The 21,678-nt window shown below is 41.4% G+C and overlaps 1 protein-coding gene across 4 annotated transcripts in view; it reads right to left on the bottom strand.

The window, feature by feature from the left end:
* Positions 1-21,678, bottom strand: part of PRRC1 (proline rich coiled-coil 1) — a 67,143-nt gene that overhangs the window by 23,069 nt on the left and 22,396 nt on the right. For all 4 annotated transcript variants that reach the window (XM_030193582.1, XM_030193580.1, XM_030193583.1 and 1 more), the window contains 3 exons: positions 17,127-17,229; positions 12,609-12,772; positions 1,271-1,374 (listed from right to left, as the gene is read on the bottom strand). In XM_030193582.1, coding sequence (XP_030049442.1) covers positions 1,271-1,374; positions 12,609-12,772; positions 17,127-17,229 — 371 coding nt within the window. The remainder of the gene's footprint in view (positions 1-1,270; positions 1,375-12,608; positions 12,773-17,126; positions 17,230-21,678) is intronic.

Raw genomic sequence — 21,678 nt, 5'->3', positions numbered from 1 at the left:
TGGTTTCAAAAGGTCATTCCCCATCTGATAGAGCTTCTGAGTTTTATCAAAGGCTTTGGACATCTGAATCAGTCGATTGTCTTGCCAATATTTTTCCCCATCCTCATGCCTACCCTGGCGAAAGCAGCTTGCACACCTTGGACTGAAAGAGCGTTGGCCTTTTACATGGAGCCAGCACTCCAGGCATTATAAAGAGACCAAACAAACTCAGGGGGGAAACCAGACCCCCCCCCCTCCCCCCGACGCTGCTGAATCCCCAACAACACTTCCCGCAGTCTCCGCGACGGACCCCCCTCGCTCCCGAGGCAGCAGGTACATCGCGTGATCTGCGGTTAAACTAGGCGTGCTTCCCACCACACAAGGGTCCCCCGGTGCCGGTACGTAATGCGCGGCCAAAAGGGCCGCGCTTCCCGCCAAAAACAGCTCCGTTGAGGCCAACCCGGGACGCACAGCCAAAATGGCCGCGTTTCCCGCCAAAACTGGCCCCGCCGTTGCTGGCCCGGAATGTGCGGTCAAATCGCCACCCAACACCTCCGCCGACTCAGGGGAAAGCACGGGGGGCAAGAGCGCTGACAATGAAGGCTCCCCACAAAATTTACATTGGCCATCTTTCACTTCAATGCTGCGCTTCACGAAAAACCGACACCTCGCCGGTTTAGACATAATGGCCACGAACACAATAAAAACAATCAGTTGCTTTGTGCTCTGACAGACTAACAGGCAAAACCGCCTAAGGCAAGAATGCCCTTGAAGGTGTTTTATCTCTGGACTGCCACAAGAATGGCCAAAATAGCCACCTTTTGAAAATCTTTTTTTTAAACCTCGTTGCTGATGCCTAAACGCCTCAAGGGTACAGAACAAGGTCTGTAGCCGAGGTCAAGCAGTCCTCCAGAGGAAAAGCACAGGGGAAGGGACCCGGCCAACCGGGTGTGACACCCCACAGGGAATAAGAAGCCCCTTAGGACTTACACCCTGTAATAGAGATCCAAGTGTGATTTCTCTAACATTTACAACCCAACCTAGAAACCCCAAATGGGCCTACCAGACTGAGTGCACTGCACAGGCTGCACACATCTACCCTCTGCTGAGACTGAGAAAATACTGGTTAGTAGAAGGTCTGCACAGGCTACTTGTATAAGACGTTTTAGTGTTCTCAGTCTCCCTCTGCTGGTAGGAGTGCATAACCCAAGCATCTTGAACGGTCTGGAGGATTGCTGAGGAAATTAAGCATTTATTCCAGAAGGTTTAGATATACATTAAAGCCTCTCACTTGTCAGGAAGCAATTCTGCAATGAAGTTCTCCACAGACAGAGCAAGCTGCTTCTCATGCATCAATCCCATGCGCCGCAAGCTGTCTATCCTTTCCTGGGCTCCCTAGAAAACACAACACAGCATCAAACATTACTGTAATGCAAAATAGCATGACACAAGCATAAAGCAAAGCATTGCAACTAGGGCTGTCAACAGGTTGGCATTTAGCAAGCCTGACTAGTTTTAATTAAATGTAAGCCATCCACTGGAAAGATCTTTATATTAGCAACACAAATTGCTGACTCCCCAGGAGCAGACCGTCAATCTGTCCACCCTTTCCCCCAATCTCTTACACTTCCTCCCTTCACTGCTTGTTATCATGGGTTCAACTACTAACAAAGAACAGCAAGCTAGTGAGAACAGGGACTGTAAGCCAATAACCACTCAATCCCCATAATGGCACATTATCCCCAGAACAGGGGTCCTTCACGAAAGAAGCCTACAAGGAAGAACTACTGTTGAAGGAAATATCAGAATACACCGGTTCCCAGTCTCAATGCTGCCATCAATTGGTCAGAGCAGCCAGCCCTAGGACCACAATGTATAGTTTTCTAATTCAAAGATACAAGCAGGTTAAAAAAAAAATGCATTTTCTGACTACCTGTAATAGGCCAAAACATCAGGTCAGGACAGTGAGCAAAAGATGACATAAGTGAAAACATAAAAGCATTCCAAAGTCAGTCTCAAGGGCAAAGAAGGGATGGGAAGGAGATTGATGAACCAGTGATCAGGTGACAAAGAGGTAGAGTTTTATGATTTTTAATGTGAAGGAAACTTGAATCTAAGTCCTTTGTTAGTTGAAAAGTACCTTATTTTAACTTGCATTCCTTAATTGTTTTAAAATTTGCTTTTAGTGTTCTGACCATAAAAGTCACTGGTGCAGTGCTCTGGTCCTGAAAAAGTGCTCCCCCACAGAGGCATCACCTTGGTGTGTTTTGTGGCATCTGATCAAATGTCTGTATGAATTGATTCTTGTCTTTAACACAGCACCCTTCTTCACTTACTGTACTGAAGGACATACATTACAAAAACACTGACAACCACTCAATCTGAAGCAAAAATTAGTAAAAAGCAATCTCGCAATAAAAGTTCAAAAAGAAGAAGTCCCTGAAACATATCAAGCCACAAATTATACCAGTACATATAATAGGACACAAGTGTTAAAACCACTCAACATGAGGAGATTCTACTTGTGAAGAAGGGTGCTATGTTAGGCCAGATTTTACAGAAATTTTACAGACATTCAAAACCTGAAATGTAATTTCTATACAAATGTTACAAAAGAAGATGAAAGCAAAGCTGGATGATGTAAATAAGCGTTCATTGCTTCCAAAGTCTTGACATGGCTCTGTTAGGGCTGTAATCAATCAATAACTTTTACTGTAAATATATATAGATAGATATGTATTAAAAAAACACACACACATATACTTTGTGTAGTCCACGACAGGAAGTTGCATCAGAAGACAGGACCTGGAAGAGAGAAGGCCTCAGAGCAGGCCTATGGAGATTGCTGTCGGCTGGTTGCACAAAAGCTACCAGGGTGGGGGGGCTGGAGGGAAGGGAGAGAGGTGCTGGACCATTGGGGGGTGAGAGAGGCACTAGACCCATTGGGGGGGGGGGGGAGGCAAGGACCCATGGGAGGGGAACTGCTGGAAGGAAGGGACAGAGGTGCTGGACGAAAGACAGTGGAATACTGAACACACAGTGGAGGGAGAGAATTGATGTGGAGGAGGAAGAGAAGGGAGAAGATGGACGCAGGAGGCATACAGAAACAGAAGGGAGATGAAGAGCATGGAAGAGTGCATAGGGACAGGGACATAAAGGGGAGATAGACTGCAGATGGTATATGGACAGAGGGGCAATGCCAGACATGGGAGGAGGTATATGGACACAGAGGAAAAACACTAGGCATGGGGGAGAATAGAAAAGCAGAAGGGAGATGCTGGACTGGGGAGGGGGGGGGGGGACATAGGGACACACAGAAGTGATGCTGGATAGAGGTGTAGAGGATATGCAAATAGAGTGGTGATGATGAATGCAAGGAGATGGACATAGAAGATGCTGGACAGGGAAGTATAGGGGATATAAAGAAGAGAGATGCGGAACACGGGGAAAGATAGGTACAGCGACGGAAGTGGATGATGAGCATGGAGAAAGAAGAAATACCAAATGGGTAAGACACTGGCAAATGAGTTGAGAAGTCAGAGGAAAAGAGAAACCAGAGCCTGAGACCAACATGATTTAAAAAAATAAAAGTGAGCAGGTGCCCTTAAATACAACTAAAGATCAAACAAAAGATGGCAAATCAATAGTGTCAAGTACTAAGCATCATGCAAATAGGAACAACAAACATACTCTGAAATGTCTATATGCAAATGCTAGGAGTCTAAGAAATAAGATGGGAGAGTTGGAATATATTGCACTAAATGAAAAATTGGATATAATAGGCATTACTGAGACCTGGTGGAAGGAGGATAACCAGTGGGACACTGTCATACCAGGGTACAAAGTATATCGTAGTGATAGGGTGAACCGGACTGGTGAAGGGGTAGCATTGTATATTAACGAAAGCCTTGACTCAGATACATTACAAATTCAGCAGGACACAAATCACACCTTTGAATCATTGTGGGTTGAAATTCCATGTATAAAAAGGGAAAAGGACGGTGATAGGAATGTACTACCGTCCGCCTTGCCAGGATGAGCAGGTAGACGCAGAAAAGATAAAAGAAAATCAGAGACGCAAACAAAATGGGCAATGTGATAATAATGGGTGACTTCAACTATCCAAATATAGACTGGGTAAACATTGGGACACGCTAGAGAGGTACAATTCCTTGATGAAATCAAGGACAGTTTTATGGAGCAGCTGGTGCAGGAGCCGACGAGAGAAGGAAAAATTCTAGACTTGTTCCTTAGTGGAGCGCATGATCTGGTGAGGGACGTTATGGTACTGGGGCCACTTGATAACAGTGATCACAATATGATCAGTTTCGATATCAACCTTGAAGTAACTATACACAGGAAGTCAAATACGTTAGCGTTTAACTTTAAAAAAGGAGACTATGATAAAATGAGAAGAACGGTTAAAAAAATTACAAAAAAAAAAAAACTTAGGGGGACAACTGAGAGGGTAAAAACTATACAACAGGCATGGACGCTGTTCAAAAATACCATCCTGGAGGCCCAGGCCAAACATATTCCGCGAATTAGAAAAGAAAGACGGAAGTCCAAAAGACAGCCGGCTTGGTTGAAAAGTGAGGTGAAGAAAGCTATTAGGGCTAAAAGAAATGCCTTCAGAAAATGAAAGAAGGAACTGTCTGAAAATAACAAGCAGCAGCATAAGGAGCATCAAAGCAAATGCAAGGCGCAGATAAAGAAGGCCAAGAGGGACTACGAAAAAAAGATAGCATTAGAGGCAAAAAAAACATAGTAAAAATTTATTTCGGTATATGAAAAGCAGGAAGACGGCAAAAGAATCGTTTGGGCCGCTGGATAACCAACTAGTAAAAGGGGCGATCAAGGAAGACAAAGACGTAGCGGAGAGATTGAATGAATTCTTTGCTTCAGTCTTCACCAAGGAAGATTTGGGTGGGATACCGGTGTCGGAAATGGTATTTCAAACGGACGAGTCAGAGAAACTTACTGAATTCACGGTAAATGGGGCAGTTCAGCAAACTGAAGAGTAGCAAATTTCCTGGACTGGATGGTATACATCTCAGAGTACTGACAGAACTGAACAATGAACTTGCGTAGCTACTGTTAGTGATATGCAATTTATCCTTAAAATCGAGCGTGGTACCGGAAGATTGGAGTGTGGCCAATGTAACACCGATTTTTAAAAAAGGTTCCAGGGGAGATCCGGGAAATTATAGACCGGTGAGCCTGACGTCGGTGCCGGGGAAAATGGTAGAGAGGCTATTATTAAAAACAAAATTACAGAGCACATCCAAGGACATGGATTACTGAGACCAAGTCAGCACGATTTTAGTGTGGGGAAATCTTGCCTGACCAATTTACTTCAATTCTTTGAAGGAGTAAACAAACATGTGGACAAAGGGGAGCCGGTTGATATTGTGTATCTGGATTTTCAAAAGGCGTTTGATAAGGTACCGCATGAAAGGCTACAGAGGAAATTGGAGGATCATGGGATAGGAGGAAATGTCCTATTGTGAAACAAAGAGTGGGGTTAAATGGGCAGTATTCACAATGGAGAAGGTTAGTTAGTGGGGTTCCTCAGGAGTCAGTGCTAAGACCGCTGCTTTTTAATATATTTATAAATGATTTAGAGATGGGAGTAACCAGCGAGGTAATTAAATTTGCTGATGACACAAAGTTATTCAAAGTCATTAACTCGCGACAGGACTGTGAAAAATTACAGAAGGATCTTACGAGACTGGGAGACTGGGTGGCTAAATGGCAGATGTTTAACGTGAACAAGTGCAAGGTGATGCATGTAGGAAAAAAGAACCCGAATTATAGCTACGTCATGCAAGGTTCCACGTTAGGAGTTACGGACCAAGAAAGGGATCTGGGTGTCGTCGTTGATAATACACTGAAACCTTCTGCTCAGTGTGCTGCTGCAGCTAGGAAACCGAATAGAATTTTGGGTATTATTAGGAAAGGTATGGAGAACAGGTGGGAGGATGTTATAATGCCGTTGTATCGCTCCATGGTGCGACCGTACCTTGAGTATTGTGTTCAATTCTGGTCGCCGTATCTCAAGAAAGATATAGTAGAACTGGAAAAGGTGCATCGAAGGGCAACGAAAATGATAGCGGGGATGGACGACTTCCATATGAAGAAAGACTAAGGAGGCTGGGGCTTTTCAGCTTGGAGAAAAGACGGCTGAGGGGAGACATGATAGAGGTATATAAAATAATGAGTGGAGTGGAACAGGTGGATGTGAAGCATCTGTTCACGCTTTCCAAAAATACTAGGACTGGGGGGGGGGGGGGGGGGGGATGCGATGAAACTACAGTGTAGTAAATTTAAAACAAATAGGAGAAAAGTTTTCTTCACCCAACGCATATTTAAAATCTGGAATTCGTTGCCAGAGAACGTAGTGAAGGTGGTTGGCTTGGCAGAGTTTAAAAAGGGGTTGGACGGTTTCCTAAAGCGTAAGTCCACAGACTGCTACTAAATGGACTTGCGAAAAATCCACAATTTCGAGAATAACATGTATAAAATGTTTGTACGTTTGGGTAGCTTGCCGGGTGCCCCTGACCTGGATTGGCCGCTGTCAGGGACAGGATGCTGGGCTCGATGGACCTTTGGTCTTTTCCCAGTATGGCATTACTTATGTAAAAGGTAGAAATTTTATTTTAATTTTCTATTTTGTGGTTAGAATATGTCAGATTTGAAATATGTATCCTGCCAGAGCTGGTGTTAAGACGTGGCTAGGGCCCAGGGCAGAAATTTGGGAGGGCACCCCAAAGTCCTCTATCAAGCCGTGCCTTCTTCAGTTTCCAGCAGGCTTAGGACTCTCTGGCCAAGTTGCACTCCCCTAACACCATCCCTGGCATATGTGATCTTTATATTTTGTATGGTGTAGGAGGAAATGCATCTCTATTTATTGGCTTCTTGGGGTTTTGGTTTAACATAGGTTTATCATTTTTGGTCAGATATTATGTATTTGGCATTTGCACTGTGTGTGTGACTGAGGTATTCTGTTAGCAGGAATTTTCTATGTAGCATTCTGTAGTAATTTGGCTTGTTCAGTTTTCCCCGATAGTGGAGGGGATATATGTGAGGGGAAGGGGAGACGGGGGTTTTCTTGATCCTTGCTCTGTACTGTTTGCGATTAATAAAAGTTACATAGAACATTGTTTCTTTTTTATACTTTAATAAAATGATTTAAACGTAAAATCATAACTGTTTGAGGCTTGTGCAGATGGGATCCGACAGACCTTGCACGGCTGGGAACAAACTTTGTCCCCGTGTCATTCTCTAATCACAAGAGGATACAGAGATGTAACAAACAAGCAGCTGAGATACATAGATTGCTGCAACTAAGGCAAGCATGTCATACTATGCAATGAGGGCAAACTGAGAAGCCATAATCAGATCAAACTAAACAAGTATTAAAAGAGTGAAAGTCATTGTAAAAATGCGAATATAAAGTGCTTGTGTGAGGAAGACTAAATGTAAGTGTTAAGTGAAGACAGATAAGTGACTGTCTTATGGAAAAACTATTTACTATTGTGAATATATAATGCGACTGCTAAAAAGTGAAATACAATTAGTAAAATACACAGGCTGCTCTCTAAAACAGCAGGAAAACTGAGGAAATGATGGTGCCTAAGACTATGGCTGTGCAGGAGCACGAGAGATGTGTGAAAGTGGTGACTAAAAAAAAAAATTAAAGTTACTGGCACACTAACAGATAATTTATTCCATCCATATTTTGAAACTCACCAATCCGAGCTGTGCCGTGTGGCACCGTCGTGACCAATTAGGAGAAATACACTTCATCAAATAATAGTTTTCAGGCTTGGAAACCCACTGTTTCATCACAAACTGCATATACTGAATCCAACTAAGTAACAAAGGCAGAAAGCTGCACAATAGTAATGAAGCAACAGAATATCTCCATTGGCAATGTAGCATTGAATAAAAAACTACAAATAAACACTATGCAATTGACTAAAAAGTTATATCTAATAAAGAAGTGTCACACTGGCTAGCAACTATAAGGAGCAAAAAATGTATGCATTAAAATCTAAAATAATGTGAAACTAATGAATCATAAAAACAGATTGGGTGGGACACAGAGATCTTTACATCTCTAAAATGGACGACATGTAAGAGACCAGGGAGTACATCAAAAGGGTAGTGAAGAATTGCTTTGATGATATACGTTGTAATCAATCTCTAAATTTAAGCCAAACGGCTGAAGTGTATTAAGTTGATAAATCATTCTTTATTCTTGCCCAAATCTGTTGCATGTTCCCTCGGCGCCATCTAGTGGCTATCCACTTAAAAACAAAGACATGAAAGTCATCAATAGAATATTGAGCAGTTGCCAATGTTCAGTGAGTGGTGCAGAGTTAACATTTCTATTGATGCAACTCCTATGTTCGATTATGAGGGTTTTAAGCATTTGCTTTGTTTTTCCCAACATAGAATTTCTTACAAGGGCAGAAGATCATGTAGATAACAAAGGTGGTGTTGCAGTCAGAAGAGGATTTAAATACAAATTTCTTGCCAGTTTGTAGATCAGTGAATTATTTCATAAGTACTGTGTGTGTACATACAGAGAAATAACCACATGGACGATGGCCATTGAATTCTGTTGCACTGATCTCCAATTCCAGTAACATAGCAGGAACCAAGATCTCATGTAGATTTCTGTTTCTGGAATCAGCAAAAATGACACACTTGTCTTTGAAACAAAGGTGATATTTCAAAATGTGCCAGTACTTCCCGATGGTGCTTTTAATGTACATACAAGGTCAGGTGCTGGCTTCTGTTGTTGGGGAACCAATAACGTCTCACATTCAGATATGAGCGCTTCAGTATAATCTTCATACACAGAAGACAGATATCTCCTCTGTTCAAAAAATGTTGCATAGTGATACCCTGTCTTCGGTATTCTTTACTGTTTGTACACAATCTAACTAGAGAAATTGGGAATATGGTAAATTGTCTTTCAAGGATCTTTGATGGAAACATTAATATAAATATGCATTTTTATCTGTAGGTTTGCAATAAATTGTAGCAACAAAGGAGTATGTAGTCTTCTTTATCAAGATGACCAAAAAAAAAAAAAAAAAAAAAAAAGATATGGACTCTTGATCTGTAGGTGTGAACAACGTATCTTCCTCAATTGCTATATTTGTTGTACTGTGTCTTTCAAGGTATGTAATTCATCAATTCAAATGCCCATTAACCTTCTTTTTTCTCAATTGATACTTTTGTATTTATGCATTCATGTATTTTTAGATATAGTTTATTCTATCCATTCATCCGTTTATGTTTAGTCTCTCTGTGCATCAATTGACCATTTTGTTCATATTGTCTTATTTATTCTATTACTATTCTGTTTTCAATATTCATCTACAGTTTTTATTTGCATTTTATCATTGTACTGCACTTAAATACCTTTTATCTCCATTTTTTTGATATATTATGGAATTGGTATTTTAAAAATTATTTATTGTCTTTAATGCTCCTGACAAAGGCACGCCAGCCAAAACATGGCCATGTCAGATACTTCTGATAATACATTTACATCACCCAGCTTTGGCTTCCTCTTGTTTCCTCACTTCTTGTTGTGGGTTTTGCACATGTTCATGAGGATTGGAGTTCCTCTTTTTTTGGTTTTGTATACAAACATTACAACATATCTTTGAGCAGGGGCACTACAACAACATTTTAATGGAATTTGGAAAGAATTATGTAAGAGGTTGAGAATGTTTCTAAGGGCAAAACAACTCTCTGAAAATTAAATGGGATGGGATGAAAACTTGGTATGGGAGAAAAAGGTTAGAAGAGAAAGTTCAGATCAGACTAATCAGTCCCCATTCCCCATCATAAAAAAAAATCCACAACCAAAGCACTACTATAGAAGAAGCAGTTCCAGCTTCTGCAGCATAGATACAATAAAAACAAATTGTGGAACACACTTTCAAACCGCTCCCTACCACCCCATATTCTGATAAAATTATTTGTATATTTTGAGACCAGTTTTCTTCAACATCTTTGTAGTTGGTATTGTTGTAGGATCAGGGAGAAGTATTTACTTTTTTGCAGAATACACACACTGCTGCATGGTGTTTTTCTCCCTGTTTCACCAAGTACGTACATAGTTTCACAAGAGACTTCTTAATGCATATGAACTCTGTCAGATTCCATGTAGATTGTGTGATTCCTGAAGAAGGTTGTTTCTCACCGAAACACAGATCTGTGTTAAGTCCATTTGTTTGTTCCATAGATAAAATAAAACATTATTGGTCCTGGCTGGTTGTGGCTTTTTAATTAACTTTTTTTTTTTAAGCTACAGTTTCAGACACTCTGGGTTTCTTTTATTTGGAAGGTGCCTGGTCCATCCCTGCTCCTTAGTTTGTTCTTACCTTTTTGCAGAAGACACTAAAATTTTCAGCAGAGTATACAGAATGAGAAGTGATCTAAAAAAAACCCCCCAAACCTTGTGTACAAATCAATGCAAAAGTGGTGTAATGTATTTGGGAAGCATAAATCTAAGGGGCAGTACAGAATTGAGGGAGGGGGAGAAGCTGATGTGCAAAAACCAAGAGAGGCCACAGGGTAATAGTGTCCAATGGCCTCAATGCACTGTAATAGTAGAGTAATATAGTGGCCAAAGCTAAAACCGATGTTAAAGTGCATCGGGAAAGGCATTACTTGCAGATAAAGATAGCAGTAATACCTCAACTAAAATGGTATATCCAATCCTGGAAGCTATCCCTCCATAAAAATATGGACGGGCTGGAGGTAGTCCAGAGAAAAGGCTATAAAATGGTGCAGGGTCTCCAGCATAATTCATATGGCATAAGACTTAGCAAAACCTAAATATGTATACTCTAGAGGAGAAGAGAGACAGATGACTGAAAGACATGCAACTGCCTTGAAAGATATCACAGGCACAGCATTCAAGGTCAGGAATATGATCTGAAAATATTTAATTGCATAGAGAGGGTTGTGGATCCTAGAGATGGTGGTGAAGACAAAATAGTAATTCCATGCTTTTTTGAATGTCTTAAGCAAGGAGGATCCCTAGTGGAGAAACAGGATGGTAAATCTGCACAAGGGTAACGTGAGTGGGGCCTAGCTACAGGAGTGGTATGTCTGGACCAGGCTCATGAAGTAATATGCAGAGGGATCAGAATTTAAATCCAAACTTCAGTGAGCATGAGGCGGCCGGAATTGTTTCTAGACAGATTCACTAACTTTGGGGACTATGAAATATTACAGAACTTGGTAGAAAGATACGGACAAGGGCCTGGTTGACGGATTAAGTGTTGATCCTATAAGAATCGAAGAAAAAAAGACAAGGCTTGTACTGGCCTACCAGTGGAAACCAGAAGTTTACACAGATGCTTAGGATAGATATGGAGGACTGTGGTGAATAAAGGGCTAAGAGATCAGGTAAAAGATATGATGGATAGGGAGGGGGGGTTGATATTACGCTGTATGAATGACTTTAAAAGCTTAGGTAAACAAAGAAGAGGAAGCTCAACTGAACAGACTTTAATGGGTGTAGTTTTATTTAAAAAAAACAAATTGCAGATAAAACAAGATTTTATGTACAGAAGCTAGCAGTTATAAATATTGCCCAGGGGTATACTTCATAAAAGAATGTGCCAAAATATCTAAATGCTAAAACTGGACAACTTATATCCTTAATGTTAACAAATGCTAGTTACCAGTTTATGGTCCTCAGCCACATCACATAGGGTTCAAAAAGTTTAGACCACTGTGATTTAGATCTTGACTGCTTTAAACACTATGGTCAGCAAGATGAGTAGGATCTATTAAAAAGGGGGGGGGGGGGGGTTATCCTTGAAAAAGCTTTATAGCAAAACGTGTCGTGTTGGATGACAGATTCCCCCAAGCTGAAAAACTGAGACGAGTACTTTTAACATAAGAAAACTGCTTATAAGAATCATTAAAAACTTTTCTATATAAGGACTAATAACAAAGTGAGCATGTAAATCACAGTCATCTAAACTTATTGAACCCCATGTGACATGGCTGAGGTCCATAAACTAGTAACTAGTATATGTTAACATTAAGGATATAAGTTGTCCAGGTTTAGCATTTGGATATTGGGATTGGAACCTAAAAAATATATTTTTGAATAGCCATACAGAAGCCTTCATAAAATAAAAATATGCATCTGTGTACCTTCGGAGTGTGAGAACTACTATAAAATTATTGTATATGCAGTCATCTATGGTACTACCTATCAAGGTAAAGCAAAACAGCAAAAGCAGAGGCTGACAAATGCGCAAACCAATAGGGAGATGATATCAAAAACCAAGGTGTCATGCACTATATGCTACCTCTAAATTTTACTGTTATAATCCTTTCAGAGTACAACAGTAAAGATCCTGTTTTTCTGAACCCAACAGCAAGTGCCGCTCCCTTTTGGTTTTCACACTGTAAATAAGTGTCAGTTCTGTCATCTATTTGATGCATGTCTAATCATCCTCATACAAGTTAATGAAGCAACTGTTCTCGTCTAGTACAGTAATATTTGGATAGTTAGCTTTAACAGAAATGCCTTTATGGGATGACACTTTTTTCTAGTCAAAATACCATTGAAGACTCGCCTTTAATGCAGCAGCATAGCCTACAGGCTGTGGTGCAATATTGGACTGCCCTTCTTCTCCAGTTACCACAGCCATCCCGAACACTTCCTGGAAAGCATCTCGAACAGCAGCAACTTTTACTTCTTTAGTCGACGTGACTACAACATCCAGCTCCCCTCCAGTTTCTAGGAAAACAAGAATGACAAGGGGTTTATTAAAGAATGTTTCACTACTGTTCAGCACTATGGCCTGTACAATTCCTGCGACAGCCAGCCAGTCATTAACAGCACAACCATGACTATCAGTGCACTTTTGTTCTAGAAATCATCAGAAATAACTCTTAGAATTTTTGCCTAATCCTAAGTGTCACGCAAAACTTAGGGATAGCTTGGGCTTAGCAACTCATTTCTTGCCATAAGCGTTACACAGAAAGAAAAATAAAAAAGACATTTGGTCTTATCGGTTAATTTCCATTCCTTGAGTTCTACCAGACCAGTCCAGAACAAAAGGTTAAGCCCGTCTACCAGCAGATGGACACAGAAAATCAAAGGCTTGCCCTATATAGGACACCAGTGTAGCCACATGCTCAATATTTATGTAACAAAGGAAATGGGAGACCCCAACCCACACATTTGCCAGAGACCCCATGGTTGTAGAGCAAGTTGTTCATGTGGAACAACTTCCTGGAAGAATAAACAGGGTTCAAAAGACTTTTCCCCAAAAATGTAGGTAACAATAAAGACTGAACAGAACACACAAAACGTGTCACAACTGGGCAGAACTCAACTAGTCTGGTAGAACTCAATGAAAGGAAATTATCAGATAAAGACCAAAATCTTACTTTCCTTATCCACCAGACCAGTCCAGAATGGATAGGATGTAACAGATCATTCAAATTGGCTGACATTTGCAACACCTGCTCTCAGAACTGCTACCCCAAAGACTGTCCTCCCTAACAAGGATATCTAAACTACAATGCTTTGCTGAGGAATGCAATGTCCATCACATAGTAACATTATAGATGACAGCAGATAAAGACTCATACATAGCCCTACTCTACATATTTCTACAGGCAAAAGTGAGTGTGCCTCTGCTCAATAAGTCAATTCCTTGGTTGAAAGAGCTCTCAAACACTCAGGGAACAGCCATCCTTTTAGGAAACAGGCCGAAAAAAATCACTCCCCTGATCCACTTTGCTATGGAAACATTTGTGGAGGCTTCATCCTTCTTCAGGTCCACAAAAAAGGATAAACAGGTTGATCTTCAAAACTAAATTAGTATGGATGACCCAAACATTTTCCCCACAGTCCGTCTGCTTCATATGGTAAGCCAGCCTTTGGGAGGAAAGAAGGGGCAGTCTGGACAGAAACTCCTGCCTCTGTGAGAAGGAAGCACGGCTCATGACAAAGAAAAGTCTAGATCTCCAAAATCCTCCTGACTGAACAAATTGCCTCCAGAAATACTCTAAACAGGTTCAAGAGGAAGTACCTCTAATACCCATAGAACCAAATTAAGATTCCAGTGTTGGGCAACTGGATGCACCAAAAAAGTCAAAAGGAGCATCAGCCTTTTCAAATAAAAAGCACCATGTCAGGGTGCGAGACCAATAATACATCCTCCAATTGACCCTGAAAACTTAACACTGCCACCTGGACCTACAGAAAAATGAAGGCCAGGCCTCTGTGACCCTCCTAAAGAAAGCCAAAAGCTGCATTTCTAAGGCTAAAAAGGGAGTAACACTGCTTTGCACTGCTGGCTTCAAAAACTCCAACTTGAGCATACACCATGGAGATTGCCTGCAACAATGTGGTAATGACATCAGCCAAATACTCCTTAGATGTCTCCTCTCAATGGTCAAGTTGTAAAAGAGAGATGGATCCAACATTAGCACGAATCTTGGGACAGGAGTCCTTTCCTGCAGAAACTGGAACTTCCACTTTGAGAGTTAACCAGGTTTGTATACCATAGACAATTGAGTCAATATGGTGCCATCAAGCCTGGATGTGCTGTAAGCCACTGCACTATGTGACCTATCAAACACCATGGGGTAAACAGAGAACTCTTGTCATCAGCCACTGCTGCAGAAGCACATCACTCAGGCTGAACCCCCAACTCCTTTGTGCCAGCTGGGAAGAAAAACCCCCCAAAAACCATGAGGCCTTTACATTCTGATTTGTTGCAATCAGATCTAGAGCCAGAATGCCCCATAAAGATTTGATACGAGAGGTGGGTTTCCTGGACAACTCCCAATTCCCCTGAGTCTAGAGCATTCCTGCTGAGGAAGTCTGCCTGGACGCTGTGTACACCCACTCGATGAGCTGCTGATAGCGGTCAAATGAACTTCCACCCAACATCAGAGCTGCCTCCTGGGCTACTGTACAATTTTATACTCGTGACATTTGACAAAGGCCACCACTATGGCAATGTCAGACAGAAGCCCAACTGCCCTGTTACAAATCAATAGCTCAAAAGCTTCCAACATTCTGCTGGCCTTAATGGATGACCACCAGTCCTGTACTACTTGGCCCTATATCAGTTCCCCAACTGGCCAAACAGGCTCATTGTCACCACCATCCAACACACTCTCCTTTTCATGAGATTCTCGCTCTGTAACCATCAGGCAAGACTAGCCTTGACCAGTATCATTCATGGTAGGTGCTCCTATACCAGTGGTCAGTATAGTCTCTAAGACTATACTGACCACTGGTTTAACAATAACATCTGCAATGACTGCACCTATGTCCATGTCAAAGGAATCTGTTCCACCATATATCCCAGGAACTACATGTAGCGCCAAGGCTGAGGCGTCCTGTATGTCTACACCAATCTTACCTGGGTCTGTAACTCTCTGGTCCATCAATATAACCTGCCCCTTTAGAATATCAAATTGGGCCCCCAGGTATTCCACCACTGGTACACTCCTCAATATAACTGGACAGTCAGCTCTCTATCCAGTCTATCAAAGAAGGGGCCTCCAGTCCATCTGACATCCTTACAGGCTTTGGAGACCCTTGACCCTGCCAAATCCACCTGTTTTCATCCTTTCTTGAAGACAAAATCTGTAAACAAGAGTGCTGTCCTGCTCTATTCCCTAGATGGTAACCAAGTGCCTTGAAAACAAGACTTACTTGCACTGATCTCGTACTGTCTCTAGGTTCATCTTCTAGCAGCATCTGTGGCCCAACCTCTCCGAGATCCTTCACCAACTTATCAAGTCCTCACCAAAGAGGAGCTTACCACTAAAATGGAGCTTGATACTGAATCCATATACCAGTTCCTCAACCATAGGAATCTCCGCACCACATTGCCACACCTCAGGCAGAAGTCCAAGTGAGGTCACCAATGCAGCCTTTAGCACACACCCCTCCCCCCAAAGGTGAGGTCCATTCTGCTCTCCCCTTGAAGACGAACCTTACTCTGGCCTCACTCTACCCCCACCCGACCAAATACGGGCCCACTTACTGCCCCCTCTAGGCCTACCTTACAAACCTGGTGGTCTAGTCATCTCATCAGAACAGGAGTGATCCCCGGTCGCTCCTGCCCATGCTGGCTCGGCAGTCAAAATGGCTGCCACGCGAGGTCTCAGCAGCCATTTTGAGATTGGAGTCAGCATGGGCAGGAATGACTGGGGATCATTCCTGCTCTGATAAGACCACTGAAGTCAAAACAAGGCTGAATTCGAATTTCAGGCTAGCTTCAGCGCCAAAACAGAAACTGAAATTTGATCGGCCTCTAATTCAGTGTTATTTTAAAATTATCTTAAACCCCATTGAATCAATGGAAAAAAAATTCTATTTTCTGCTATGTATTTAGAAGAGATCTGCTTATAGTTTAAAATTAATGGTCTCTCTCTCATTGACATCAATGAAAATTACTAACTCTAGATAAAGTCGCATTAAAATAAATTTAGCTGCAAATACACTTTCTAGCTACATGTAATATGACTTCCCAGTTTAAGAGTCAAGATTTAACTTGCCAAATAAGTTAACAGTTGAGTTTTGATTTGTTTTGCAGATTTTGTTTTCACTCAGATCTAACCCATTTTGAGTGTTTTTTTTTTTTTTTTTTTTTTTTTTTTGGAGAGGCTGGCTCCTACACAATGCAGCACAAACTATTTCTGTTTGAATCTTCCATGTATTGGCCCTGGCAGTTCCACAGAGGGAAGAAAGTGTGCACTTAGCTATCCTACCATGCCAGCTGAAAAGCATGGACTGAAGGCAAGGAAATTTAAGAAGGGAGAGAAAAAACAAATAGCACAAAATTGCGGGCATTTCACCTGGAACGAAATCATTAAAAAATGTGTGTGAGGATTTTGATTTGACAAATAATTTTTATGAAAAAAAAACATCAGAAACATGGAAGTATTACAATATTTTTTTAAAAACACATTTAATAAAAATATACATAAAGGATAGTGGGGGAGGGGAAGTGTGATGATTAAATCTTCAGTGACTAGGGTGCTGGCCTGTAGCAAATTGGAAGTCGGTAGGTATATTTTATACCAAGAGTTAGTAGTAACACAGGCCCTATAACACTTACTGATGTAGGGTGCCATGCCAGGGTCCAGTGTGGTGATCATGGTCTCTACTGAATGTTTCGTTTTATCCAGCACAGACTTCACCATAGGATTCCCAGCCACACCCTATCAATAAAAGCAACAGACATACAGGCATTAAAAACACATGCATTCTAAAAGCTAATACTAAAGCATAGCCTAGAAACAAGCAAGAACACAGGACTGCAAAAAAAAAATAAAGGGATTTGAAAAAGAAAAAAAAAGTTGAATGGATCCTTTATTTGTAAATTTTATTTAAAAAGCGTTTTCAGTAGCTGTAATCCCTAACTTGCTTACTGTTAGATTAAATCTAATTCAAGCCTGCAACAGACAAAGTGAGAACTGCTGACTGCAAATAGATGAAACAAATAACGTAAGCACTGACGTGAGTGGAACACACTGTTACAAACCCATCACCACTGCTGACTCATCCTCTAATTCTTACTGCAGCAGCCTGGGATGCTTACACCCAGATTCTGATCTTGATTTGCTGAGAATGTGGTACATATTTCTAGATACTGAGAGCTAGTCTGTGGATTATATCCATTATGAAATATTAACTGATGAAATCCCTCAGGGAATAGGCAAGGAGGATGAAGATGGTGGTGGTGACCAGACTGATAAGCATTCAGAATATGAAGATTCTGTTCATGGGTTAGCCAGTGAGTTCTGTGTCCATGATTAAAAACCAACAGATGATGCAAAAAGCAAGAAAAGAGATATATTTATATTATATACACAAAAAACTGGAAGAAATTCACTTCAAGCTACAGGAAGCACACCACTTCTGGGTTCACATTAAATCAGTTACAAGTCCGACATGCAGATGTAGATGACCAAAGATATGAACATACAGGAGAGGGGAAGCAAAGTACTCCAGAGACCATAAGAAAACAATTTGTTGCTGCTGTTGATGACCTCTTTCCACCTGGAACAGGGTCCTGTGTTCTACCTGCCAGTAGCCCAAAACAATAACCTAACTGTAATGTTGCTGAAATGCATCAGACCTTTAGACTACAGCCTCCATGTAGACACTAATGGTACAGCAGCCTGAAGAAAGAAAAAAAAAAAAAAAAAAGACAGCATAGGGACAACATATGAAAGAGGTATGCAGACAGGCAGTGTTCACATGAATTTTCTCAGCCGAAAGGACAGACTCATCTTGGGTACAAACATACTGCTGCATGGACAGCATGGATGACAAGACTTTGGTTTAATAAGCCATGACATCATGGTTGAAAAGTGGTTTGCTAGGGATACACCTTTCAAGAAACAGAAAATAGTTGCCTGTAGCAGGTGTTCTCAGATAATAGCACGATATAAATTCTCACAGATGGGTAATGCCCAATAGATCCCGCAGAAGAACATCCCTTCAGCACCAATACAGAGCTTTTGAGAGCATTCTACCACACACGCACCCTTGTCTGCTCCCACCTGCCACTATCATGCAGAACCACATGAGCCATAACAAGCGTTATTAGAATACGATTCCTGGGGAGGTGGAAGGGTTTGTGGGGAATTTTATCTTGCTGTCCTCAGAATACCTGCTGTGTTTCGCCCACAAGGGCTGCCCTTGTGGGTGAAACACAGTCTGTGTCGGGCAAATCTCTGAAAATAAAGTTTTGAACCATATCACTGATTGATCTGCTTTGTTTGTCTCCACGTTGGATTTTGCAGATCGCTTGCCATCTTGTTTCTTAGGACCCTCAGAATACCTGCTACAGGTAAGTAACTTGTCTAAGGACAAGCAGGATAGATAAAATCCTCACAGATGGGACTCCCTAGCTATAGGCTGCCTCCAACAGAGGAAAAAAAAAAAAAGGGGGGGGGGGGAATATAAGCAATGGCATTGCAACAGGCAGACACCAACATTGTTTCTGGTGGCAACAAATCTTTCATATTGTTAACTTTATAGAGTTGGATCCCAATCCTCAAATAAATTCTGAAGGTATGTCTAGTCAAACCTATTCACATCAGGAAGTCCTGCTCCAGGCAACAGTGTGAGATGAAATGTGTGGACCAAAGTACATGCTGTAACTCTGCAAATCTCTGCCATGGAGGTCGACTTCAACTGGGCTACCAACACCGCTACAGTTCGAACATTATGAGTCATGACATGCTCCTCTAGGACTAAGCCTGGCTGGGAATAAGTAAAGGAAATGTAGTCTGCTAGAGGTGTTCTCTCTGTTGCGCATGCATACCACCATGTGGCTCAGCACATGCCATTTTGAAGCAGCACACAAAGCAAGCCAGATGCATACCACCAGTGCTCCAGAAAGGCCCAAGGTAAGGATTTAAAGATCAGAAAAAGCTACACTTAGCCCATGCAATTCATCCTAGAGCTCTAGATCATTTGAGATCAAGTGTTTGGCTCCCTGCAAAAGACTCACACAGAGGGAGGCCAATCACATCACTCCACCACTCCAGCTACCCACAACAACCAGAGTATTAATGATATACATCCCAGAGTATCGATAGAATTGAAAAATTAACTTGTGGAACTTGTTAGTAATATGTAGTTTATCTTTAAAATCAAGAATGGTACCAGAAGATTGGAGGGTGGCCAATGTAATGCCAATTTTTAAAAAGGGTTCCAGAGGTGATCTGGGAAATTACAGACCAGTGAGCCTGACATCAGTGCCAGGCAAAATGGTAGAGACTATTAAAAAGAACAAAATTACAGAGCATATTCCAAAGCATGGATTAATGAGACAAAGCCTACATGGATTCAGTGAAGGGAAATCTTGCCTCACCAATCTACTACATTTCTTTGAAGGGGTGAACAAACATGTGGATAAAGGTGAGCCGGTCAATATTGTGCATCTGGATTTTCAAAAGGTGTTTGACAAAGTACTTCATGAAAGACTCCAGAGGAAATTGGAAAGTCATGGGATAGGAGGCAGTGTTCTATTGCAGATTAAAAACTGGTTAAAGGATAGAGAACAGAGAGAAGCGTTAAATGGTCAGTATCCTCAATGGAGAAGGGTAGAGAGTGGAGTTCCCCAGGGCTCTGTGTTGGGACCGCAGCTTTTTAACATATTTAAAAATGATAGAGATATGGTAGTAACTAGTGAGGTAATTAAATTTGCTGACAACACAAAGTTATTCAAGTTGTTAAATCGCAAGAGGATTGTGAAAAATTGCAAGACGACCTTAAGAGACTGGCCATCCAAATGGCAGATGATGTTTAATGTGAGCAAGTGCAAAGTGATGCATGTGGAAAAGAGGAACCTGAACTATAGTTACATGATGCAAGGTTCCATGTTAGGAATCACTGACCAGGAAAAGGATCTAGGAGTCATTGATGATGATACTTTGAAACCCTCTGCTCAGTGTGCTGCGGCGGCCAAGAAAGCAAATAGAATGTTAGTTATTAGGAAAGGAATGGAAAATAAAAACTAGGATGTTATAATGCCTTTTATTAGAAAAGGTACAGAGAAGGGTGACGAAAATGATAAAGGGGATGGGACAACTTCGGCTCATCAGCTTGGAGAAAAGACAGCTGAGGGGAAATATGATAGAGGTATATAAAATACCACGTGGAGTGGAGCAGGTAGATGTGAATCACTTAAGTTTACTCTTTCCAAAAATACTAGGACTAGGGGGCACGCAATAAAATTACAAAGTAGTACATTTAAAACGAATCAGAGAAAATATTTCTTCACTCAACATGTAATTAAACTCTGGACTTTGTTGCCAGAGAATGTGGTAAAAGCAGTTAGCTTAGCAAGGTTTAAAAAAGGTTTGGATAGCTTCCTAAAAGAAAAATCCATAAGCCATTATTAAAATGGACTTGGGAAAATCCACTGCTTCTTTCTGGGATACGCAGCATAAAATGTATTGTACCGTTTTGGGATCTTGCCAGGTACTTGTGACCTGGATTGGCCACTGTTGGAAACAGGGTACTGGGCCTGATGGACCTTCAGTCTATCCCAGTATGGCAACACTTACGTACTTATGCACATAATCCATTGTAGAATTCCAGATCATTTGGAGATTACAATGTCGGCTGCCCACAAGGGGTAATCGTACAGAGGGGAGGCCGGTCATATCACTTCACTGCTCCAGTCAGGCCTGGAGTAGGACTTTTGAAAGCAGATCATACCATGCTTGAAGAGTTCCAGATCAGTGGAGGAGCATGCATTCAGTTGCTTGCAAGTTGTACCATTAAAAATGCTGAAACGCAAATCTAATGATGAACAATTTGGCTGTCTTAAAAGAAAACATGCTCGACCTTCAAGAATGAATGGTTGACTGCAGATCTTTACAATGTGCAATGCGGAGACATTTTTGAATACCTTAAAACAGGTAATGCTATTAACAGAATATACTTTGAGGGGGGGGGGGGGGCTCAGGCAAAAAAAATTGAATGAATGAAAATTGGGTTTTATGATTGACATTACGCTTTAGATAATCTATGTGAACGCTGTCAAAAAGATTCAAAATCTGAACAGAGTACTTTTTTTTTTTGGGGGGGGGGGGGGGGGAGAGGGGAATCCTTCAAAGTCCCTTGAAATTTGAAACAGGAAGATCTGT

The sequence above is a fragment of the Microcaecilia unicolor genome, chromosome 2 (assembly GCF_901765095.1).
Source record: "Microcaecilia unicolor chromosome 2, aMicUni1.1, whole genome shotgun sequence".
In the NCBI taxonomy this organism is placed as follows: Eukaryota; Metazoa; Chordata; class Amphibia; order Gymnophiona; family Siphonopidae; genus Microcaecilia; species Microcaecilia unicolor.
Note: the sequence above shows the minus strand (reverse complement) of the source record. Positions and strands in the feature narration are given on the sequence as shown.